The 20,582-nt window shown below is 39.0% G+C and overlaps 3 protein-coding genes and 1 long non-coding RNA gene across 8 annotated transcripts in view; all 4 read right to left on the minus strand.

Moving 5' to 3' along the window:
• The window catches only part of ezrb (ezrin b), a 42,073-nt gene extending 38,519 nt beyond the window's left edge, over positions 1-3,554 (minus strand). The window contains exons 1-2 of one of the 2 annotated variants that reach the window (XM_022205141.2): positions 3,390-3,554; positions 53-118 (exon numbers count right to left, since the gene is read on the minus strand). In XM_022205141.2, the coding sequence (XP_022060833.1) occupies positions 53-64 (12 nt within the window). In that variant the 5' untranslated portion in view covers positions 65-118; positions 3,390-3,554. Of the gene's footprint in view, positions 1-52; positions 240-3,389 lie in introns of those variants that run through there. The other variant, XM_022205140.2, reaches the window with a different exon arrangement.
• LOC127537755 (uncharacterized) overlaps positions 1-20,582 on the minus strand; it is a 329,554-nt gene that overhangs the window by 271,013 nt on the left and 37,959 nt on the right. The gene's annotated exons all lie outside the window — the stretch shown is intronic.
• On the minus strand, positions 5,659-9,796 carry rsph3 (radial spoke head 3). Of its 4 annotated transcripts, none has more exons than XR_002596183.2 (8): positions 9,578-9,796; positions 8,264-8,345; positions 8,042-8,180; positions 7,808-7,953; positions 7,234-7,437; positions 6,497-6,742; positions 6,339-6,425; positions 5,659-5,787 (listed from the first exon to the last, which is right to left on the minus strand). XR_002596183.2 is itself a non-coding variant. In XM_022205139.2 (8 exons), the coding sequence occupies exons 1-8, from the start codon at positions 9,676-9,678 to the stop codon at positions 5,705-5,707; spliced, it is 1,005 nt and encodes a 334-aa protein (XP_022060831.1). In that variant the 5' UTR covers positions 9,679-9,795; the 3' UTR covers positions 5,659-5,704. The 4 variants fall into 4 exon arrangements, 3 of the variants coding, with proteins under 3 accessions (XP_022060831.1, XP_051816887.1, XP_051816888.1); XM_022205139.2 differs by having other exon boundaries at positions 6,580-6,742; positions 9,578-9,795; XM_051960927.1 differs by lacking the exons at positions 8,264-8,345; positions 9,578-9,796 and having other exon boundaries at positions 6,580-6,742; positions 7,808-8,170.
• The window catches only part of tagapb (T cell activation RhoGTPase activating protein b), a 33,913-nt gene continuing 26,259 nt past the window's right edge, over positions 12,929-20,582 (minus strand). The window contains exons 4-14 of the mRNA XM_022205138.2: positions 20,315-20,479; positions 18,461-18,502; positions 18,032-18,116; positions 17,865-17,918; positions 17,383-17,452; positions 16,944-17,095; positions 16,542-16,703; positions 16,109-16,218; positions 15,602-15,788; positions 15,216-15,297; positions 12,929-14,849 (exon numbers count right to left, since the gene is read on the minus strand). Coding sequence (XP_022060830.2) covers positions 13,672-14,849; positions 15,216-15,297; positions 15,602-15,788; positions 16,109-16,218; positions 16,542-16,703; positions 16,944-17,095; positions 17,383-17,452; positions 17,865-17,918; positions 18,032-18,116; positions 18,461-18,502; positions 20,315-20,479 — 2,287 coding nt within the window. The 3' untranslated portion in view covers positions 12,929-13,671. The remainder of the gene's footprint in view (positions 14,850-15,215; positions 15,298-15,601; positions 15,789-16,108; positions 16,219-16,541; positions 16,704-16,943; positions 17,096-17,382; positions 17,453-17,864; positions 17,919-18,031; positions 18,117-18,460; positions 18,503-20,314; positions 20,480-20,582) is intronic.

Consider the following 20,582-nt stretch of genomic DNA (forward strand, 5'->3'; position numbering starts at 1 on the left):
ATGACACAGTAAGCAGTGGGTGAAAATGTCAATAGACCAAGAAGCTGCTTACCGCTTTGGGCATTTTTTCGGTTCTTTTCTGTCCTGACTCTGTGGCTGCAGTTCTCGAAACGCCTTCCTGGAAACGGAGAAAGAAGAGAAACGAGTTTCAGCCACTTCTGCGTTACTTAAAGGCGGCTAAGGGGATCTGGACACTCCTGCAGGCGACAGTCATCAGGATGAATCACCGCGAAACCAACAAGTGAACACTAACTACTCGGCACTACACCTCCGACTTTCAAATTAAGAGCATAGTTGTCGGCACGAATACCAACTATATTGACCAACAGACAAGAGACCTTAACTAGCCACAACCATAAATACTTCCACCAGTCATGGGTTGATAAAACATAAGGATAACATTTTTCCTCATATGGACTAGATATAAGCAGAAAAGCATTACACATCTGACAAATCAGATTTGGTTTCTTAATAAAATTAAAACTTCCAGTAATTATTATAGAGGCCAAAATGGAGTCTTCAAATTGATGTGTGTGTGTGTGTGTGTGTGTGTGTGTGTGTGTGTGTGTGTGTGTGTGTGTGTGTGTGTGTGTGTGTGTGTTTGTGTTTGTGTGTGTGTGTGTGTGTGTGTGTGTGTGTGTGTAAGCAAGAAATAGTATGTATTCAGAAAATATTACTTACAGTGATTAAAATGATTTAATGTCTACCCAAAGACACAAGTTGGCATTTTGACTTCATAAGTACACTTTTTTTAAAATTTAAGTATATCATACAGCTGCCCTCACAAAGTCTATACTGTTTCATGCAGTAAACGTGCAACTGGGACATACTGCTTCATCAAAATAATGCAATCATTGTGGCTCAAGCTTGTTTATACTTGCACACAACACTATGATGTATATGACGTAACGGTGCAAAAGATTGCGAGTCATATTGGTCACCAAAGCATGCTGGCTTGCATACTACTAAATCTGACCAGATGTAGTGAGATATTTCGATATTTTTGGTATATTACATTTCACATATTGTTTATTGGAATATACAAAATTGTTTTCTGGCATACTATACAGTATGGTGATATACAAATTGGAATGCACCCTAAATGTGGAGTGAAAGCAGGTAATAGCATGCCACTGAGGTCCAAGTGTGTCCAGACCTATCCCTGCAGTGCTGTGTCAGTGCTGCAGAATGGTCTGGCTGAACTCACTATCAATCTATCTGTAAAAGCTCATCATGGTTTGTATTTTCTTTAAATCAATCACAATTGTCTTGGGCAGTGCTAAGCCCAAGATGCATTGCTGTGAAAAAGTGATGGGCAAATTGTTGTGATGGAATATTGTCAGCGTGACCAATTACTGGTACCAATATTTGACATTTTTTCGATTACCTGTATCAATATTTCTATTAAGCAATTACCGATACAATTAATTAAATGTGCTATTTTGACTCTGATGCAGCTGTCTATGTGTTTCTGCAGTGACTCTGAGATTTCAGTTGATATAATGTCCATAGCATGTTGCAGTAAGACAGGCCTGATTCTTGATTCCTTGGGTGAAATAGCCATTTAAATGACAGTGTTCGCTGCCCTACATGTAAATGAGGGATCAAGTGATACGATATTTCTAGGGCCAGTACTGATTATTTGTAATAAAGGAAGGCTGACTAACAATATTTGGAAAATATATACATTAAATGTTGTGTATTTGCACCATTCGTAAGTAGGCTTCTCTTAATAAAGCCTACTTTCGAAAGATGTCATGGGTCCAGAAAGCAGACTTCTTAGTGATAGCCCAAGCCTAGACCCAACAAGTGAATTATTCGGGAAATAATTCATGCTTATGCATGATTGCAGTGTTTATTACAGCTTCAGCAAAATCTGCTACCTCATCAGTCAATGTCTGTAAACAGTAGCTTTTTGTGTTGTGACTTGTAATCAGACAGTGCCCATGCATACTATTTTCAACATGTATATTGGTGCCCAGAGGTTGTTGTTGTTTCTTATAAAAGGGGAAGAGGATCTTGAAAATCTTAACAAACAGGTGTTGCTGCAGGTAATGTGTGGCTGAAATGGCAGACTTAAATTCAGAGTCACTCCAGTTGGACCTCGGTTTGATTGGGGCTCCTTTATTCCAATCAACAGTTTTTCTCATTTTTCCTACAATAAAATTATTTTTGCGGATTGGTGAGATTAAAATCAAAATCAAATCAAGCTTTATTGTCATTTAGTTGTACATACAACAGTAGTGGAGGCAATACTAGAGAGCATTTCTCCAGGATCCGATTTAAAGCAATTAAGTTCAGGACACCCACACTTATGTAATCACATTTCCAACCCACCCTCCCGCGCACACACATACATACATCTTTAAGGCGTAGTTGTACAAAATTGGCAAAACTGACTAAATTGGTAGTTGGTATTAAGTGTCCATAGCAGCAGCCTGTGATGTAAAGTGCACAACAGTTAAAGTGACCTTGTGAAATGATAAATAATTTAGATACTGAAACTAAAACTAAAGATACTAAACTTAGGTTAAGTCCTAGTTTAGAGTACCTGAAAACCTGCTGTGTATCTTTCAGTGCAACACATATAAGCATAATTTTTGAATAGCCTTAGATATTTTATATTTGAAATAATACCACTCACTAAGGCTTTTATTCTGAAATTGCACTCCAGAAATCTTACATTCTTGTTTAACGTTGACACAATTGAATCATCCAGGCAGGCAATCATCATGCAGGTTAAAATTGGAACTCCAGCCTGCCTTACCCATCTCTACGACTAAACTTATGGACCCCACCCGTCTCTGATTTACTTTCAATGTCACACCGTCAGACGCTTACAAACCCACAAACAAATTTTAGATAAACAGAAGTCTTTCGTGTCAGTTTTTGTATCACTCATCAGAGTGTCTTAAAAGAAAAGAAACAATGCTGCGTTACACAAAATACATCACAAATAATCTTTACACGTATAGTACAAGGACATGGTGACAAAGTGGTGATCAACAGGTGACATTTCCACAGGAGGTTCTGTTTGCGTTAGGCAAACATCCAGTGCAACTGGGAAACGATTCAAGCTCTGCTGGCTAGAAATTCCGCGTTTTCCAGCAAAGACTTTATAATAAAACATACCGGAAAACTATCGAAATACTAAAGCCCAGTCTCTTCAGCTCAGGCTGTAATAAAGTCTTCGTTTGTGTTGTAACCAGTAGCGACATTCTCACTGTAATCCCCCAGACACCTGTTGTGAGATTTGTCTTCTTCGTGCAGAGCAGCAGAGAGCGTGCGGATAAAGTGCCAAAAGTGGCGTCTAGATTGCTGCGCAGCTTCCAGCACACTGTGCCGTCAGGAGGCTACGACACTGTTGTAGCACCTTAGTAAGGTCTTACCGGCGCTGATGTGCTGTGGAGATGACGAAATGATAATTGCAGAACGGTTAGCGACAGACAGCCGCAGGTTTCCCCTCCCTCTGCTCAGCCAGCCGCAATATGGCGCTCCTCCATTCCAAGTGCCACCTGGCCAAACCTGCTGCTACCGGGCCGAGCACAGCTTCAGAGCCGGGCTCCAGGGAACTGGAGAGGACAGTAGCATTCTGTTGAACAGATACTCTAAGAGAAAGAGAGCTTTTTGCCAAATACAGCAGCGGGATTTTTTTTTAAAGTTTTGAATTCAAAACAACAATTTCTTTAGTTATTTGCAGTCTTATTTATTTATTTATTGGTGTGTTGAAAACTTGAGGCATTGAAAACCAATAAACCCGTGATACACTCAGCAATCTGTGACACTTATCTCTTCCAATGATTCATCCCTCTGTCATTGTAATAACAGCCTAACATGTCCCCCACCTCCCACTTCTTCACCCTCTCTACCTCTTCTGTCCCTCTCAACCCAGCCGGGCAGCAGCATTAGCCTGGTTCTGCTCAAGGTTTCTTCCTTTTATAAGGGAGTTTATTCTTGCCACTGTTACCTCAGGGCTTGGTCTGGGAGTTTAGGCATATGGGTTCTGTAAAGCGTCTTGAGACAATTTGAATTGTAATTGGCTCCATATAAATAAAATTGAATTGAAAATCTTACCAAATAAAATGACAAGAAAAGCTATTCTACAAATCATTGGTGTGTGTAGTTTAAAGTGTGCTATTGCTTGAAATGAAAAGGAATTGCTACAATACCAAATCAAGTTTATTTGTGCGATTATTAATTATGCTACTACAATTTGAATGTGTTCTTTCCGATCTTGCAGTTTAATTATTATAATTATTATTATTAATATGATTATATTTACATATTTTTTAATTTTCAATTTTACAAACAATAGACCTTATAAAACACGACTTAACGTTTAGTAAGGAGTGGAAAAAAACAGACATCTGAGTAATCTTTTAATATCTTCAGCCTGAAACTAAATCGTGGTTTTGTTAGTGTTAGAAAACTAATTGAGACAAGAGTCGGTTCACCAATGTTTTTATTACAAGCTATGGCACAGAACAGAACAAATACATCTGAACTTCATCAAACTGCTGTACAAAGACTGAGGTGTCCCAGGTTCTGAGTACAGCTTCACAGTTTATCTTCGTGGAAACTTTGTGGGTTTTTGACAACGCAGTGCGACGCCAACGAGGGGCGGTGTCAGAGGTGAGTTGACCAATGAGATCACAGGATTAAAATAGAACCGTATATATCGGAAGTTTGGCCTGCTTCTAACCATTATGCAAAACCAAAGAATGATGTGACAGGCTTGCCTAGCACTGCGTCACCTTCCACAACTATCAGCTTCATCGTCATTTCCATTGTTCTAATCCCTCTCTTATCAGTTGAATTTTAAAACAATGAAAGGGAGGTAGCAGTCTAATTGAATTCGTTTTTTGAAAGTGGGATTATAGAGCAGAATAGTCTGAGCAATATTTAGTTTGAGTAATGCAAAACATTCCTGTGAACTGACCTGTTACTGCACCTAAGTGAACTGTTGGTAGACTGACGTCAGATGCAAATAGATAAAGTCACAAGAAGGCATTTCCTTCAGGGTACTCTGTACAGGTGGAGTTCTATAACAGATGTTTTTCACCTGCTCTACAACTGATCAGAGTCCATATCAGAACCATTCATTTAGGGTAAGACCTCTTAACAATAGCAAATATTCTGCATAGCTAAAAGAAAAAGACAGTTTTGACAGGCTGGCACAAAAGTGTGAAAAATGATTGAGGCAATGTTTTTACAAGCTACATTGGGAAGTGCTGAGGAATTTTAGATCTTTCAGTGACAACAAGACATGGATTATTTTTTGTTTCTAGATTGAACCTTCAGTGAAACATCTGACAATACTTGATTCATTAAATGTAGCAGAAGTCACAAGATAGTACAGTTATAAAAAAAATCTATTCTTGAGTTAGTTTGATTTATTTTTGCATTTTACCATAAAATGTAGTTTGGTAAAAAATGAAAACTATTTGCTTCAAGCACTGATGACACAGTGGAGGTCAGCTTTTGTCAGGATGTTGCAGGATTTCTTCATAATGTACAGAAGCCCATGATATAGAATACATTACAATGAGTACAAAAATATACGATGCCTCATTTGAATTCTTTGTTAATCATCTAAAACATGATATAGTAATGTCACTGCAGAGATTTAAAAAAAAAAAAAAAAACAAGACACAGAAGTACACATGCCATAAAAACACTTTATTTCACAAAATACGTGGATGCACTAAATCTGCCAGTTTCTGGGTGACTGTGTCTCCAACTCTTGGAACTCCTCAAGACTTTTCTCCGTGACATCACAGATGATGGCTGAAAGAACAGACAGAGAGACAGACAAGATCAAAACCTTTCAGCCACAGTCTACTTTGAGTTCAGTACCGTACCGGATAAGTGGCTTTAGAAACCACTGCAGTTTAGCAGGCACCACTGAATGGCATGCAACATGACCTGATGACCAAGAAAGACAGGAAGGTTAACTTAGAAGATGGTAATTTTTGGAAGTGCAATATTGGTTTGTTTGTTTGTTTGTTTTGTTTTCAACAGAATGGATAAAAAATTAACCAGAACAAATAGTTCTATTGCATAACTAAATTCTTTCAGTTTTTATCAACAACTGCTATGGATGCAGATACTGTGGCTTATAGTTAATGGACAATTTGGGTAGCAGACACTGAGGAAACAAAAAATACTGATGCTTAAAGACTGTGTCGTGCTGACTAGTCTAGAACTGAGTCCTCAGAATATTCAAGTTCACAAAGGAATAATAATAATCATCAGAAAATACAAGCTAGCAAATAAACAAAACTGTTCATCTTCAGAAGAATGTCGTCACAACAACTGAAATGATTATAATCTCTTACTGTCCAGCATCTCCCTTGCTATGTATCTCTTCTCCAGAATGTTGTCAACCTCAGCCATTAGCCATGGGAAGAAATTCATCTCAATATCTGCCAATCGAAGAAACAAACATCATAAAAGGTTAAATGATGCACAGTGTAGGAGGGACCTCATCTGTTACCTTCACAGATCACGTCATTGTATGTGCAGTGAAGTGCAGTAACGCCCTCATGTGTCAGAAAGATGAAAGCTGAGGATATTCGCCTTTCTCCACAGGGTCGTGAAAGTAGCCATGGCTTCTCAGTGAGGTAAAGACTGCAGGTAGGAGATCAGCCAAGTACTGCTGCGTGTATGCCCGGGCAGCAATCTTCTCTGCAGTCTCTCTTTCTTTCTTCAACACCTCTTTCTGCTGTGCAACTCTACGCTCCTGAGGGCAGAGAAAACTTATTTCTAATCAAGTAGACACAATCTATGGCTCGTAATGTCTGTCACTTTGATAGAATATGGATTTTCACTACACAGTTGTTAATAAAGAAGGTTTATCAGCTGTCTTAAATATTTGGCATATGCTATTTCTTTCTTTGGAAAAATTGTCTAGTGTGCAGAACTAGATTCTTTGTCTCAGAGAAATGTAGTGCAAAACACTACAACAATAACCACCTGACAACACAGATCGAGAAAGTAGTGAAATTCTTCTAATTTCTTTAAGTTCAGTATCGTGTTTTTCCAAAAAGGTCAGTAATTTCATACTGATGTGTCCCAAAACTTTATTCTCCCCAGAAAAACAAAGCACAAAGACTGAATAAACAATATAATACATTTATTCAAGAACCAGTATTTGCCCCTTTCACTTTGATCACGGCTTTCAATAGTCTATAATCTAGTGGATTTAAATGGGAATTTCAAGAAATTGCATACTTTCTCCTCAGTGTGGCGTCTCTCCTGCTCCTGAAGCCGCTCCACCTCTGCCAGCTCATGATGTCTGAGCTCTTCAAAGGCCCTCTGCTGGGCATTCAGACACGCCAGCTCCTCCTCTTCCATCACCTCTAGCAGAGCCTGTTCAACTGTCTTACCCACTAAGACCTCCAGCACTGGCTGTACTTCCCTGTCAAAGTCAAACAACTGCAGGGGATACTTAAAGTAAGTGGTCTTTTGCACAGTTTAAACATTAGGTTTCATTTCTTCAAACTCACATATATTCTATAATTTGTTATTCATTAGCATCAGAGATGACAATGATAATTTCAAATGGGTATTGTATTCTTTATATATATTTATATTTTTTCTTTTTGTACACTGGGACTCTGAGAAATAGCATTTCAATTTCGTTCTATGTACTGCACACGTAGAGATATTGGCAATTAAGTTCACTTTGACTTTTAAGATAAGACTATGTAAGATTAATGGAGTTTTCCTTTAAAAAAAAATTAAATTAAATTAAAAAAAGGCTAATGCCAGGGTAAAAGAAAACTGTGCCAGAGTTGCCAGTTACCTCTCCTTCCTCTATCTGTGTGCCAACATCTTTGCCAGATTTGGCAGGTATGAAGAGGGGAGTTGATGGTTTGTCCAGGAAAGCATCAGTCTGACACTCCTTATGTGTAGCTACAATATTATCACTCAGTTCTTCAAGGTAAAGTTCTGAAAATAGGCCATAATTTTAAAAGCACTCCTGGTTTCCAAAATCACCGCATTAAATGTTCTGAAGTTCTCAAGAAAAATGTTTTACCTGTCTGTACATCAATGTGTTTTCTGCCCTGCAGGGCGACGGGAGTTGTAAGTCTCAACTGTTTCCAGGCCTGTTTTCGAGCAGTGGCTCTCTTTTTGATTATCTGTTTTTGTGTCTCAGCAGGGTCTGGTTGAGCTGTCTGGCAATGGTGGAAGATAACACAGCAGTTGAAAGAAGAGCAAACCTACTTAGTTAAAAATGATGATGATTTTTCATACTTACAGTTGGCAGGATATGTCGGGCATACGTATTTCCTCTGACAACACGACGATCATACATAATGTTTCCATAATTGTACTCTGCCCTGAGTTGTCAAGGGGAAACAAAGAAACTCAGAGGGGAAACAGTGTTTTATGTTTTCAGGTTTGCAGTTATGGTAGTCTGTTAGATAAGACCTTATGTAACAGACTAACATAACTTAGGTATAGGTTATTTTGCTTGTAACATGACATTGTACAATTAAATTTAACATGTTTAATCCCACTGCACTGATACTGTAAAATTCAACATTATTGTTGTTATTTTTAAATTAATCACTACTACAGAGCTCCCTGAATTCAAGTTAGCACATGTAATTTGAATGTGTATGTTATAACTACATGTATGCATTGCAAATGGGTGTCAACATGTCATGATATCTACAGGTATTGCTCTAAACTAGACCTTGTGACACAAAAAGGGCATTACACTTTTTGAAGGTAGTCACCTTTAACAACTCACATTTCAAAAAGAACAAAACATACATAATACTACCACTGGAATGACTACTAATACTTGTATCCCAATTTAAAGTACTGAAAAGCAAAAAATGATTTTGACATTATCCATGCCATTTTGAGTAAGAATATCTCATTAACTACAAATATAACCCTGCTGCTTTTTTGTACAGTGATAGAAGACAGATGGAACTGTCTTGTAAAAAAATTTGGGGTCTCTGGTACCTGTCCCACACTGAGATTTTTGCCACCAAATATAGCCAATTAAAAATCTCGTCCAACTTTGGGAGCTCATATTTTCCAAACTGAGGTACCTAGAAAGCTCCAGTTTGCTAAGTTATCACACAAGTTTGTGTAGAACGGAACCCAGGGGTGTCAGAACACTTCTGTGCAGTATTTCTAGTACTTTTAAGGTCCCAAACCCCACTCGCGAGTAGGTTTTTCTTAATGTTTAGCATTTTTAGCAAGCCCCCACTGCCTGCAGAGTGTAGGGAAACACCTGAGGATGTTTGTGGGGCACTAGCTACATGCAGAGGTCTTGTTTACCAACTCACAGCTCTCTGGTATGTCTAGAGACTGAGAATTTAGCACTTAAAGATGCAAAAAAACAAAAAAACCTGGCAAGGCTTTTCTTAGCTATTTATAGCTCAAATTCTAAAAATTTCAGACCCCCACAACCCAAAAACTATTTGAGCTACAGGCCTACAATTTTGCATAGAAAGTACTTTTGTAACTATCTAGTGACATACAAATTTAGGACTAATTTGAAAATGGTGTGGCAACCACCATCTGGAGAAGCCACACGGAATGACCCACGTACCGCTCAGACGAAGGATCTCTGCTGTTCTCAACAGGCCTGGGGCGACTTGAGAAAGTGTATAATCCGTTTGAATGTCTGTGACCGTGTGAGGAAGAAGCCATTCTTCAGAAATCGTCAGATACTGTTGCAGTTAGTTGGTAAACATACGTGTTTGAAAGCGGAAAGAAAAGGACGCTTCCGTTGTGGCAACGGTCTCCAGGAAGTGTTACGCAACGGCCGTTACGTCACTTCCATAGGAGACAGTCCCTCTCATAGATATATACAAACGCTAGATGGCTCATGAGCGCTGTCAGCCTATGGGGAGCAACGTCGCCACATGGCGGCCATCTTGGGACAGGGCTGCTCGATCACTCATAACATTAAAGTCAATGGAGCATGGATTTTAAAATCACTGTAGATTGCTCAATTTTCAACCGATTTTACAACAGCTTGGTTTGTTATAAACGTCAGAGATGTACTTGTTTTACTGCTTACATAAGAATAATAAAAACCATTGAATTCATATAATAATGAACACAGATATCAGTTTTTTTCAGCATAAATGGATGTAAATGTAATTTTAATATTTAGCATTGCACTTTTTTATTACTATCAGCTTTCTAATGCACAGATAAAAACAAAGCTCAACCAAAATCAATGCACAACAAAAAGAGATGATGTCTTTTCTTTTCATGAACCCGGTGCCTACATTACCCACAATGCATTTCGGCTGCAGGCTAACTGATCCAGGCATAGATATATACAAACAATAAGTCTAAGGTCTCAATCAAAGTCTCTTAACAAGCAAATAAATACAACCACAACCACAAAGAATGTAATTTCGCCTAAAGATTCGGTTCTCAAAAAACGTTGGTCTCAGGAAAACCTAATAATTGAAAATCAGATTGTGAGTAACACCATCTTCAATATGAGTAGCCAGGCAGAAAAGACACACAACTATGCCGCATTTTTCAAAACGAAAAGCTGCGATTTCGGAATTGAGCCTGAATCATAGCCACGTTAATAAGGTTTGTAATAAACTAAACCGTTTGTAAATCAATCAAGAATTGAGCGAGTTATGAGTGTTAAAGTGAGGAAATCATCCACCTTACCATTAACTACAGTACAGTGCGCCAGAGCAGTCCCCTGTCCTAAGATGGCCGCCAAGTGACGACGCCGCCGACTCCGTCTCGAGACATCTAGCGTTTGTATATATCTATGGTCCCTCTGGTGTATGTAGTCTCTGCTAACACACTTGACCGCTGTGGCACCGCTGCAAATATTCAGCTTCCCTTTCTTGCTACATTGGGGAAAGTGTTGGTTTAACTGATATGCAACACTGAACTATATCATCAAACTGTTCTTTATAGGAGAAAAACGCTGTTTAAGTACATAAAAACAGAAACATGGTAATTTGTAAAACTAAATATCAAAAAATAAGTTTTTGATTCAGAATATGTTCAGATTTCATAAATTTGAATGTAACAGCTGTTTGAAGTCGGAAGACATATGATATCACATATCAAGATTTGTCAGGCTGTGAGTTTTAAATTTGTTGTAAAAGGTGAACTTAAGGGTACATCGGCATAACAGCCTATAATTCCATTGTAATTTAAAACATAAACCCTTACATTTCGCCATACACACACATGCACGCACGCATGCACGCACGCACGCACGCACGCACGCACGCACGCGCGCGCACACACACACACACACACACATATAGTGCTTAGCAAGACCCCTGAAGATGTGCTGTGGTATCTGGCACCAAGATGTTAGCAGCAGTTACTTTAAATCCTGTAAGTTGCAAAGTGGGACCTCTATGGATTAGACTTGTTTGTCCAGCACATCCGCCAGATGCTTGATTGGATTGAGATCTGGGGAATCTGGAGACGAAGTCAACACCTCATCCTCATTGTTGTGCTCCTCAAATATTTTTTAACCATTTTTGCTTTGTGGCACAGCACATTATCCTGCTGAAAGAGGCCATAGCATCAGGGAATACCGTTTCCATGAAAGGGTGTATGTGGTCTGCAACAATGCTTAGGTAGGTGGTATGTGTCAAAGTACCACCACATGAATAGCAGGACCCAAGGTTTCCCAGCAGAACATTGGCCAAAGCATCACACTGAATCCAGTGGCTTGCCTTCTGCCCACAGTGCATCCTGGTGCCATGTGTTCTCTCTTTCAAAGCCTAAGCAATGGCTTTGCAAAACTTTCCAGACTGATAAATGTCAATTACATCTGTTCTTCAATCTCTTTAGAAGGTGGCATCATGTGCTGCTTTTCGAAACCCTTTAGCAACTTCACAATGCCAGATAGATACTATTTAGTGATGTTCATCAAGCTGGCAGTAGTCTTCTGTAGGTGTGGCTGTTGAAATTGAACCCAGTTGCCACATGAATGTAGTCATGTGGTAGATTGGTAGCTAAGGGGGCAATTACTTTTTCACATAGGACAAGCTGGGCTGGACAATATTTTTTCTTCAATAAATAAAATAACCGTTTAAAAACTGCAATTTGTGTTTTCTTGGGTTATCTTTGTCTTACATTAAAATTAGTTTGATGATCTGAAACATTTATGTGTAATGAATATGCAAAAAATAGAGGACTTCTGGAGGGGACAAATACTTTTTCATGGCACTGTAGATTTGAGTTGGTGACTCATGTTGACTTTACCTTTTCTTTTTAAAAGTTTGAGGATAAGATGAGTAATTGAAAAATACCCCCACAATAAGTTATTGTAGTAAATGCTGATGATTAAAATCATGTTGGATTTCAGGTTTTTATTTAGAATTTGCAATTGAAGAGTGACATTGGATATAAAAGGCTGTTGTCTAACACAGCATAATTTTCATTTCCTGTAGCTTGCTTATTTGTGATGAATTAAATCAACCTTTTGAGGAATTAAACTGTGCTAAAACAGTTCAGAAAGGAAGGAAGAAGAGGTGGCATCAGCTCACTGTGCAGCTACAGAAAGAGGAAAAGCAATTCAGAGAAAAACCAAATCCGTCCATGTGACCATGTCTGGTTTCCTTCTGTTTTAGTATGCAGTAGTGTGCTAGAACATGCTGTTCTTTCAATATGGCCTGTTATCGTCTGTTACTCAGTACATTTAGCAATGAGAAGTAGAGCCACAGGAATAACTTTCCCTCATTTTCTTATTGTGCCACTAGTGATTTTTCTGAGTAGAATCAGCACCAGGCCCATTAATGTATATCCATCTGTAACAGGAGCTTTCTAAAAGAAAGAGGAAACATTTTCATTTTCTCTCTATTTTCTTTAATTTCTCATAAGTGTATCTTAAACAGTTTGTGGTTAAATTTAATTTCTATTAAAGACTCATTGACAAGGGCTTCACACATATAAGTATTGCTATATCACTTAATTTACATTTTAGCATCCAAGAAAGGCATAGTTCAGAAAAGTGCTTTCATGTAGTGGAAAAAGATGACCATGCAAGCTAAACTTTGTACACAAGAAACAAAACAAAACAAAAAAAACATAGCAAAGCAAAACAAAAAAACATGTTTAAACATCCTATACTGTACATATCATCATGCCAACAAAAAAACCCCCACTGAAACTTAGCATATTTTATCCACAGCGAACTGCTTGTTCATAGCTTCACTGTGATAGATGAAGTATCTACCATGATACCTTCATATAAATTAATATTTGTACTCTTAATAGCACTACTGAGAATCTGCAACCATCTAGGTGGCATTTAACTGACAGTCATTTAAAGCTAAACAGTAAAAAAAAAAAAAAAAAATCAAAGACTGGGCTTTATGAAAGTCTACAAACATTCTTTTGAAACAGACCTACTCGGTGAGCAGAGTCAAAAACCTATGAACATTCCTTAAGGAATGGGGCCAAGCACTCTTGCTGCTGAAAGAAATCATGCATTCAAGTCACATCAAACACTGTCTGCAAGAAAGGAAGTCTGGCTAGCCTTCTGAATTTTGAATTTGAATGAAAGCATAAAACAGAAGCTTGCTTGTTGTTAATATAGATTCTGACTTTTGGCCTTTTGAGCTTTGTCCACTTCGTCCAACCTTTGTTAAGGTTTGTGCAACTAATATCCATTCTGCAAAACTGCTTTAAAGTCAGTCAAACATAAGACTCCTTGGCATAATTAAATTCCTCAAACACAGGCTGGCTACACCTCCGCGATATGACTTCATGATGGCCTGCAGATACAGACTCAGACATAGCTCTCTGGCGAAAAGGCCGCCGTTGCTTGACAACATCAGCTTTATCCTGTGTGGCTTGAGCAAAACAGTCCTCATTGTGGATGTACTGACTGACAGGGAAGGTAGATGGAAAGTCATAATTAACAGAGGATGGGCGGGACCTTCTCTCCAGGTTTAGGGCATCTTGTACTGTCATTGACTGATACTGTGGGAGAACACCCACATCCTGGACCGCCTGCTCATATGATGGAGGCCTGCAGGGCAGCCGACTGTCCAGTTGCTTAAAAACTTCAATTGCAGAGAGAGGACGTGATCTGTGAAGAAGGTCGGCTGGTGCATCTTCTTCAATCCGTGAGTCCTCCTTGAGTGTTGCACAAGGGAAGGAGTTTTCCTTCTGAGAGTTTTTCTTCTGGCTACTCCTGCTAAAGGCTCCCAAGCTTCTGGTTCTCATTAGGACTTTAGGGGCTACTCTCATAGACTGCGAGTGCTTCCTTTCATTTGAAATTGGTCTGGCAATGTCCTGCTGAGCTTTTGTAACCACTGATATCTGGTTGGTGGCATTAGCTCTCCTGTGGCATCGTGGTGACCCCAGTGGGGAACTGGTGAAAACTGAGCCCTCTGATTGGTTAGAGGCAGCGCTCTCCAGAGAAGAGCTAGAGCAGTTCTTGCCCATGTACGGTGGCGGATCCATGTTGGAGCTGCTGCTCATTCTTGGAAAAGACAGAACTGACTTGGCTCCACCTCGACCTCTGAGCAAGAAGGAATCATCAGAGATCTGCTTTTTCAGAGGCTGCTCATCAAAGTTCTTCCTCTCCACAGAGCAGTCATCATGGCTCCTTGCATGGCTGCACAGACTCTGAAGATCAGCTGAGAGGAGGATTATGGGCTCAGAACAGCGGCGGTTGAATTCTGGTTTTGTGATGAAGATGGCTTCAGATGGCCATGAGGCGGTGGCTGTGCTGGGACTAAGTGAGAAAGATGATGAAGATGAGCCATGCTCTTCAAGTGTGGATCTGATTTTCTCTCCTGCCTCTCCATCTCCGTCTGGATCGGTGCTGTCATATGCAGAGTCATGATGCTGGGAGGACAAGGAGTCTGTAAAGTCAAAAAAAGAAGACATGATAAGAATCTAGTTTACTAGATTTTATCTCAATTTGAACAGAAAAAAGAAAAACATGCATTATATTGGCATCTTATCTCATGAAGGCAGATTATGTTTTTGTAGCAGCCTTATTTTCCTTTATAATAAAATATACCTATCTTATTGAGGTGAGAAATTAAAGAGAATTGTGTTGTGACAGTCAAAGGGTTCAAACAAACAGTAGAAACACTAGAGAAGGTCTTGCCTATATAAAAAGTCAAAGATCAGGTTCAGGCCACCTCCTCACCCCAACAGGGTTAGAGTTACGGTCCTTCAGTCCCCAAAGGAAGACAAAGATTCAAATGATTACTTAACCTTACCTTCGTCAATGTCCAGCAAACTTGGGATATTCCCTCCAAGAATCTCACAGTTCTCAATCAGGTACTGAGTTAACTCTGTTGCCTGAATCAAATCAGAAAAGGAACCATCGTAAGTAAAATGAATAACAACATCACTGTTTAAAATTAAAAATGAAAATTAGACAGAATTCCAATAACAGATACACAGTGCAGTACACCACTTGGTCCAGATAATATGTTTGTATTATCATTTTTTTTTGGCTCTGTAGTTAGCAAACCAAACAACCATCAAATTCTATGACTGCAGTCTTACATACGAAACCTTTTGAGGTTTTCTACACTGTGAACCACAAAGCTTCAAAGCATCAAAAGTGAGACAGTATATTCATAGCATGACTTTACAAGACCTTCTTCATCTTTTCCTTCTGCTCATCCAGTGGGGTGTCATCCAGCTGCAGAAGCGTGGGGCCAATACATACTGCCAGATTGTAAGCATCCATCTTGTTGATGTCTGCGTTCTCAAGGATGTGATGGAGGACACACAATAGATGTTGCAGGAGGAGTTTGTTGGGCCCTGGGAGATAATCTAATACTCTGGTTTGCAGGTAGCAAAATGAGTAAAAAGATGAAAAACAAGAAGAGGATTAGATTGGCAGTCCTTTTTTGTTTCATGTTTCTTCCTTTTTTAAAACAGACGACAGACTTTAAAAAAGGAGAAGTGGTTTGCGTTCATGCCACAGAGGGAGGACATTGAGAATGCTCTGTAAAACTCCAAACCTATGTTTGCTCTTAACCACACAACCATTCTTAAAAATTCTATGATTTTCTTTTATATTGAAATGTCGTATATCTGTAAATGCAGCACGCAGGTTAATGGCACTGACTCGACTTTCTAGCAGGTAACAATTGCTTACTTTATGATTTCCAGAGCTCTCTGCTTGGTGTCTTCATTGTCTAGAGCCATCATCCACTTGTCATAAAGTTCCGAAACCAGCAAGCTGCCAGGAAGTTCCTTCAGAAAACTCTATAAAAATGGGATGATAGTGACACACAGTAATTATTAACAGAAATGATAGCTTGAATTAACTTCTGATGCTAATATTTTTTAATAACTTAATTAAAATAATGTTATTTAAGGTAAAAAAAAAAGAATATTGTAGCAACAGTTGAAATAATAGTAGTATTGCAGTAGTATTTGCAGTTGTAGTCTAGTGGTAATGGCCAACATAGCCTTGTAGGAACAACAGTTGTAATAGTAGTTTAAGAAATCTCATGGTACAGCAAGTGCTGCAGCACTAGTAGACAGATACAACAGTACTGCTTTTTTCCACAGGTGTAGAATCTTACTTTGAGCAGTCCAACGAGGAGAACGACTGACTGACTCTCGAGGTCCACCTCCATGCCTCTGTTGAGCTGCTCTCTGACGTCTTTCATGTGCTTGCTGCTGCATGGCTTCCGAAACACCCCCTCTGTGGATGGACCTCTCCTCCTAAGCAACATCAGCAGGTCCTGGTGAGAGAAGAGGGATTAATAAAAATCAAGAACAGACTGTGTTTGTGAATCTAATCAGCATTCATCTTGTGCTTGAACGGCTTCCTGTCCTTACTATCAAATTCTGAATGCCACTGTCAAAGGTCATATAAGTAGGAACTTGCTTGTAGTGCTTGTTCTCTGAGGAATTACATCAACCTAAGTTCTTAGACAGAAACAAATAACTGAAAATCTGAAATTTGTCAAAGTTTGACTTACTGTGACAGGTTTGGGAAGAGAGCAGTCACCTGGGCATATCTTCAAGAGGGGCTGTCCAAACAGCTGAGGTTTAGTGTCAGTTTCTGTTCGGCGTGTTTTACTCTTGAAACTCGAGCCCTTTCCAAGCCTCCTCACTAGGCTCCACTTGGTTTCTGATGGTAGCAGAAATGTTTAATCCGTCAACATTATATATTTAAAGAAATGCTTCTGAATTGGTGCAACATAGCAATAAAGACAGGGGGAAAAAACTAAATCAAGAGTGCCAATGTGATAAAACTGTTATTCACGTGTTCATTCTCATCAGTACCTACATTTCCTTATTCTGTCTTGGTGGTTATTCTCCAAACATGGTGCATATTATGTGCCCCCCCCCCCCCGCAACCCCCCATGAAAGCTGCAGCTAAGAGACATCTGCAAAACAAGAGACTTTCAAACTCACCAGTGGGCTGTGTCAGCTTGTCCTCTTGATTATTAAACTGCTTTGACAGAGCAGAGATCTTTGCATCACCCTGGCAACAAAATTTTAAAAAAGTGTTGTGGTGACAAACATGTAAGAGGAACAGGAGTATGCAAGCAAGAACAGAAAAAGGAGAGGTTGTGTTTTATTTTTTTCACAACCAACCACTAACAGCTGAATGACTTAGAAACAGTCTGACTGAAAAGACCAAATACAAAACAGCTATCAGTCAGATGTATATCGAGACTTTTTTTAACAGCTTCAAATATATATATATATATATATTTGTGCAATTTAACAGTACTTTTTACAGCTCTATGCATTTCAGAGGCTGTATATATCTTGCCAAATCTGTCTAATGTCACCTTATGCAAGAGCACAAAAGTACCAGACTTTTTGTTAACAGTTCTTTCAGTTGAACATTTTTTACCAGAGGAAGACAGTCAAATTGGGATTTTACTTACATCAGGTGGAAACCGAATAATTTGTTCCATGCCACCTCCGGTTAGAGTTTTTGTCTAAAACAGTGAAAGAGAGAGAGAAATAGAGATGTTTTTTACTACAGCTCTTTTTCTGTTTGTAATATTTTGATATCTATTGGGAGTGGCGGTTTGTACATTGAAAGACTTACTGCAATGCTGCCACTCAACACCTTCATGAGTACGTCTGGAGATGAAGAAGCACAGCCAGCCCTCACTTTTGCACCTTGAATCTTTCTGTGATAAGAACAAAAAACATTTATTGAAAAATGCACTCTCTGACTGAGTAGTCATATTTTTTAGTCTTCAATTAGAGTTTATATAAAAACCCGAAATGTTTATTTAAAGTTGAAATTACGGATTAAGGGCGGTTATGTATAGTGCTACTGCCCATTTTTATTAGGGATACAACAGAATTTTACATTGTTTAAAGATACCATCTTGATTTAAGGTCCAGATTATCTAAAATGAATTTACCATTGATCTCAAACACAGCCCAACTCTCATCAGCTATGATAACTGAAAGACCGTTCACAGTGTTTGCTAGAATAAATGTTTACATAAGTAACTGTTGTTCTTACCTCTGAAGAGTATCTAACCAGCGGTCTTTCACATCAGGCCAGCTGTCGGTAAAACAACAGCATGAGATGATTTATTAATTCCCAGAGAAAATCAAAGAAAGCGGCAGATTAAAGTGGGAGGAATGAGATGAAGTGTGCACCCATTGCCTCTTTTAACAACTCTGGTGGAAACTGTAACTTAGTCATGGGAACAGGAAGAAACGTCACGGCGGCCCCCAACCAGACACCTTCCACTTCCTCCTACACAAGCTTAACTGTGGCTTGATGTCCGTGAACGGAAAGAAGACAAAGAAAAACACATGTGCGCATACATATACACCTAAAGAGCATCATCTTTAATAACCTTAGTTAATGCCACACATTTTTAAGATACTATATGACGAGGGGCATGAGTGACACCAAACAAGTGAGGATGTGGTTTCTTCTCTATGATTACCTCCATGTGACTGAACAGGAGTGAAACTCTCACAAGCTGAATTAACTGATAGAGTACACGGATCACTAAAAAAAAAAACTTTTAATTTTTAAACAAGTCAACTCAAAACTCACCAGGGTATGTTAGTAAAAACACTAACATCACAAATGATGCCCTTAATTTAAAAAAAAATTGACAGTAGAGAAAAATGTGTGCTTTCATTGTTTTAGTCACTGTTTGACACTGTTTAGACAAGAAGTAGGTGGCGGTTTGTGTCCTGTGCTTCATCCTTTATTGTAAAGGCCATTATTTATACTCAGCAGATATTAATCTCCTGACATGAAGACTGGTTTGGTGGCCAGATCCACACTTATTTTGTGACTTTTTGTCTTCTGATGTAGCAGGGAGGACTTTCTCTTTGCAACTTCCCTATTTTCATAAAGGCCACAGATCATATGACCATTTACTACATGAGCACATGTTTTAGTAAAAGCATTGGATCATGTTGAGCTAATGACTGGCAAATGACTGCTGAATACCTTTAAAGAAATACTTCAACATTTTAGAAAATAATGGCTTTCTTAGACTCATGTCCACCTCAGAAATGTTTCCTAGTTCCTCTGGGGGGATCTCAAGGCCTTTCCCAGGCCAGAGGAGATATGTAATCCCTCCAGTGAGTTCTGCGTTTACTCAGAGGTCTTGTCCTAACTGGACGTGCCTGGAAAACCTCCAAAGGAAGGCACCCTTAATGCACCCTAATCAGATGGCAGAACTACTTCACATAGCTCCTTTTGATGTGAAGGAACACCATCTCCACTCCAAGCTCCCTCTACAGGTCTGAGCATCTCATCCTATTTCTAAGTCTGTGACCGATCAACCTGGGAAAGTGAGCTCTAATGTCTCTCTGTTCAATATGATGTCACAGCCTGCAGCTGGTTAGCTTGTTAGCACAAAAATTGGGAACAGGAGAAAACTAGCTCAGCTCTATCCAAATTCAATTCAATTTACTTTCAATTCAGTTTACTGTCTGTATCTCCAGATATCACAAATTACAAATTAAAGGTGTGGGGATGAATTAGAATACAGATTTTTCTGCTATGTTTTTGTCAAGGCAAATTTAATGTGATTAAAGTGGAAATCTGTGCTTTGCTTAGTCTATAGCTGCATGAGATAATCAGTCTTTTTACTGCATACGGCTATGTATAATGATAATAGCTTTGCAGGTTGTCCAGAGATTTAATTCTTTCTCCTTAATAGTCTTGCACATGAACAACAAGTATGGCATTTCAATCATTGCATTTCAGCTAAATTCTTCAAGAAGGTCATTTAAATTTTAAAGTTTTTACAGTTCTTAGTATGTATACAAGGCATTCAAGGGTATGTGAGTCAACACTTCATGTGCTACTATTTGCATGGGAATCGTTTGCCATGTGTCTTACCGAAAACACACCAGACAAAAAGTGACATCCCAGGCCAGGATAAGAGTCAGCCTGAGGTCAATATCCCCCATTGTTCCACCTTCTTCCTCCAGGTCGTCCTCAAAACTGTAAAGCCAGACGTCCTCAAGGTTCACTCTGTGCTTCAGACGATAGCTGGCAGTTGACCTATTCAAACAGAAGCAAAAAGAAAAGCACGTCTTCTAAGAAATCTTTTCCGGTTCATGTTTTTAAGATTAAAATGCAGGTTTCATTTCCATACATTTCTGTC

The sequence above is a fragment of the Acanthochromis polyacanthus genome, chromosome 16 (genome assembly GCF_021347895.1).
Source record: "Acanthochromis polyacanthus isolate Apoly-LR-REF ecotype Palm Island chromosome 16, KAUST_Apoly_ChrSc, whole genome shotgun sequence".
Lineage (NCBI taxonomy): Eukaryota > Metazoa > Chordata > Actinopteri > Pomacentridae > Acanthochromis > Acanthochromis polyacanthus.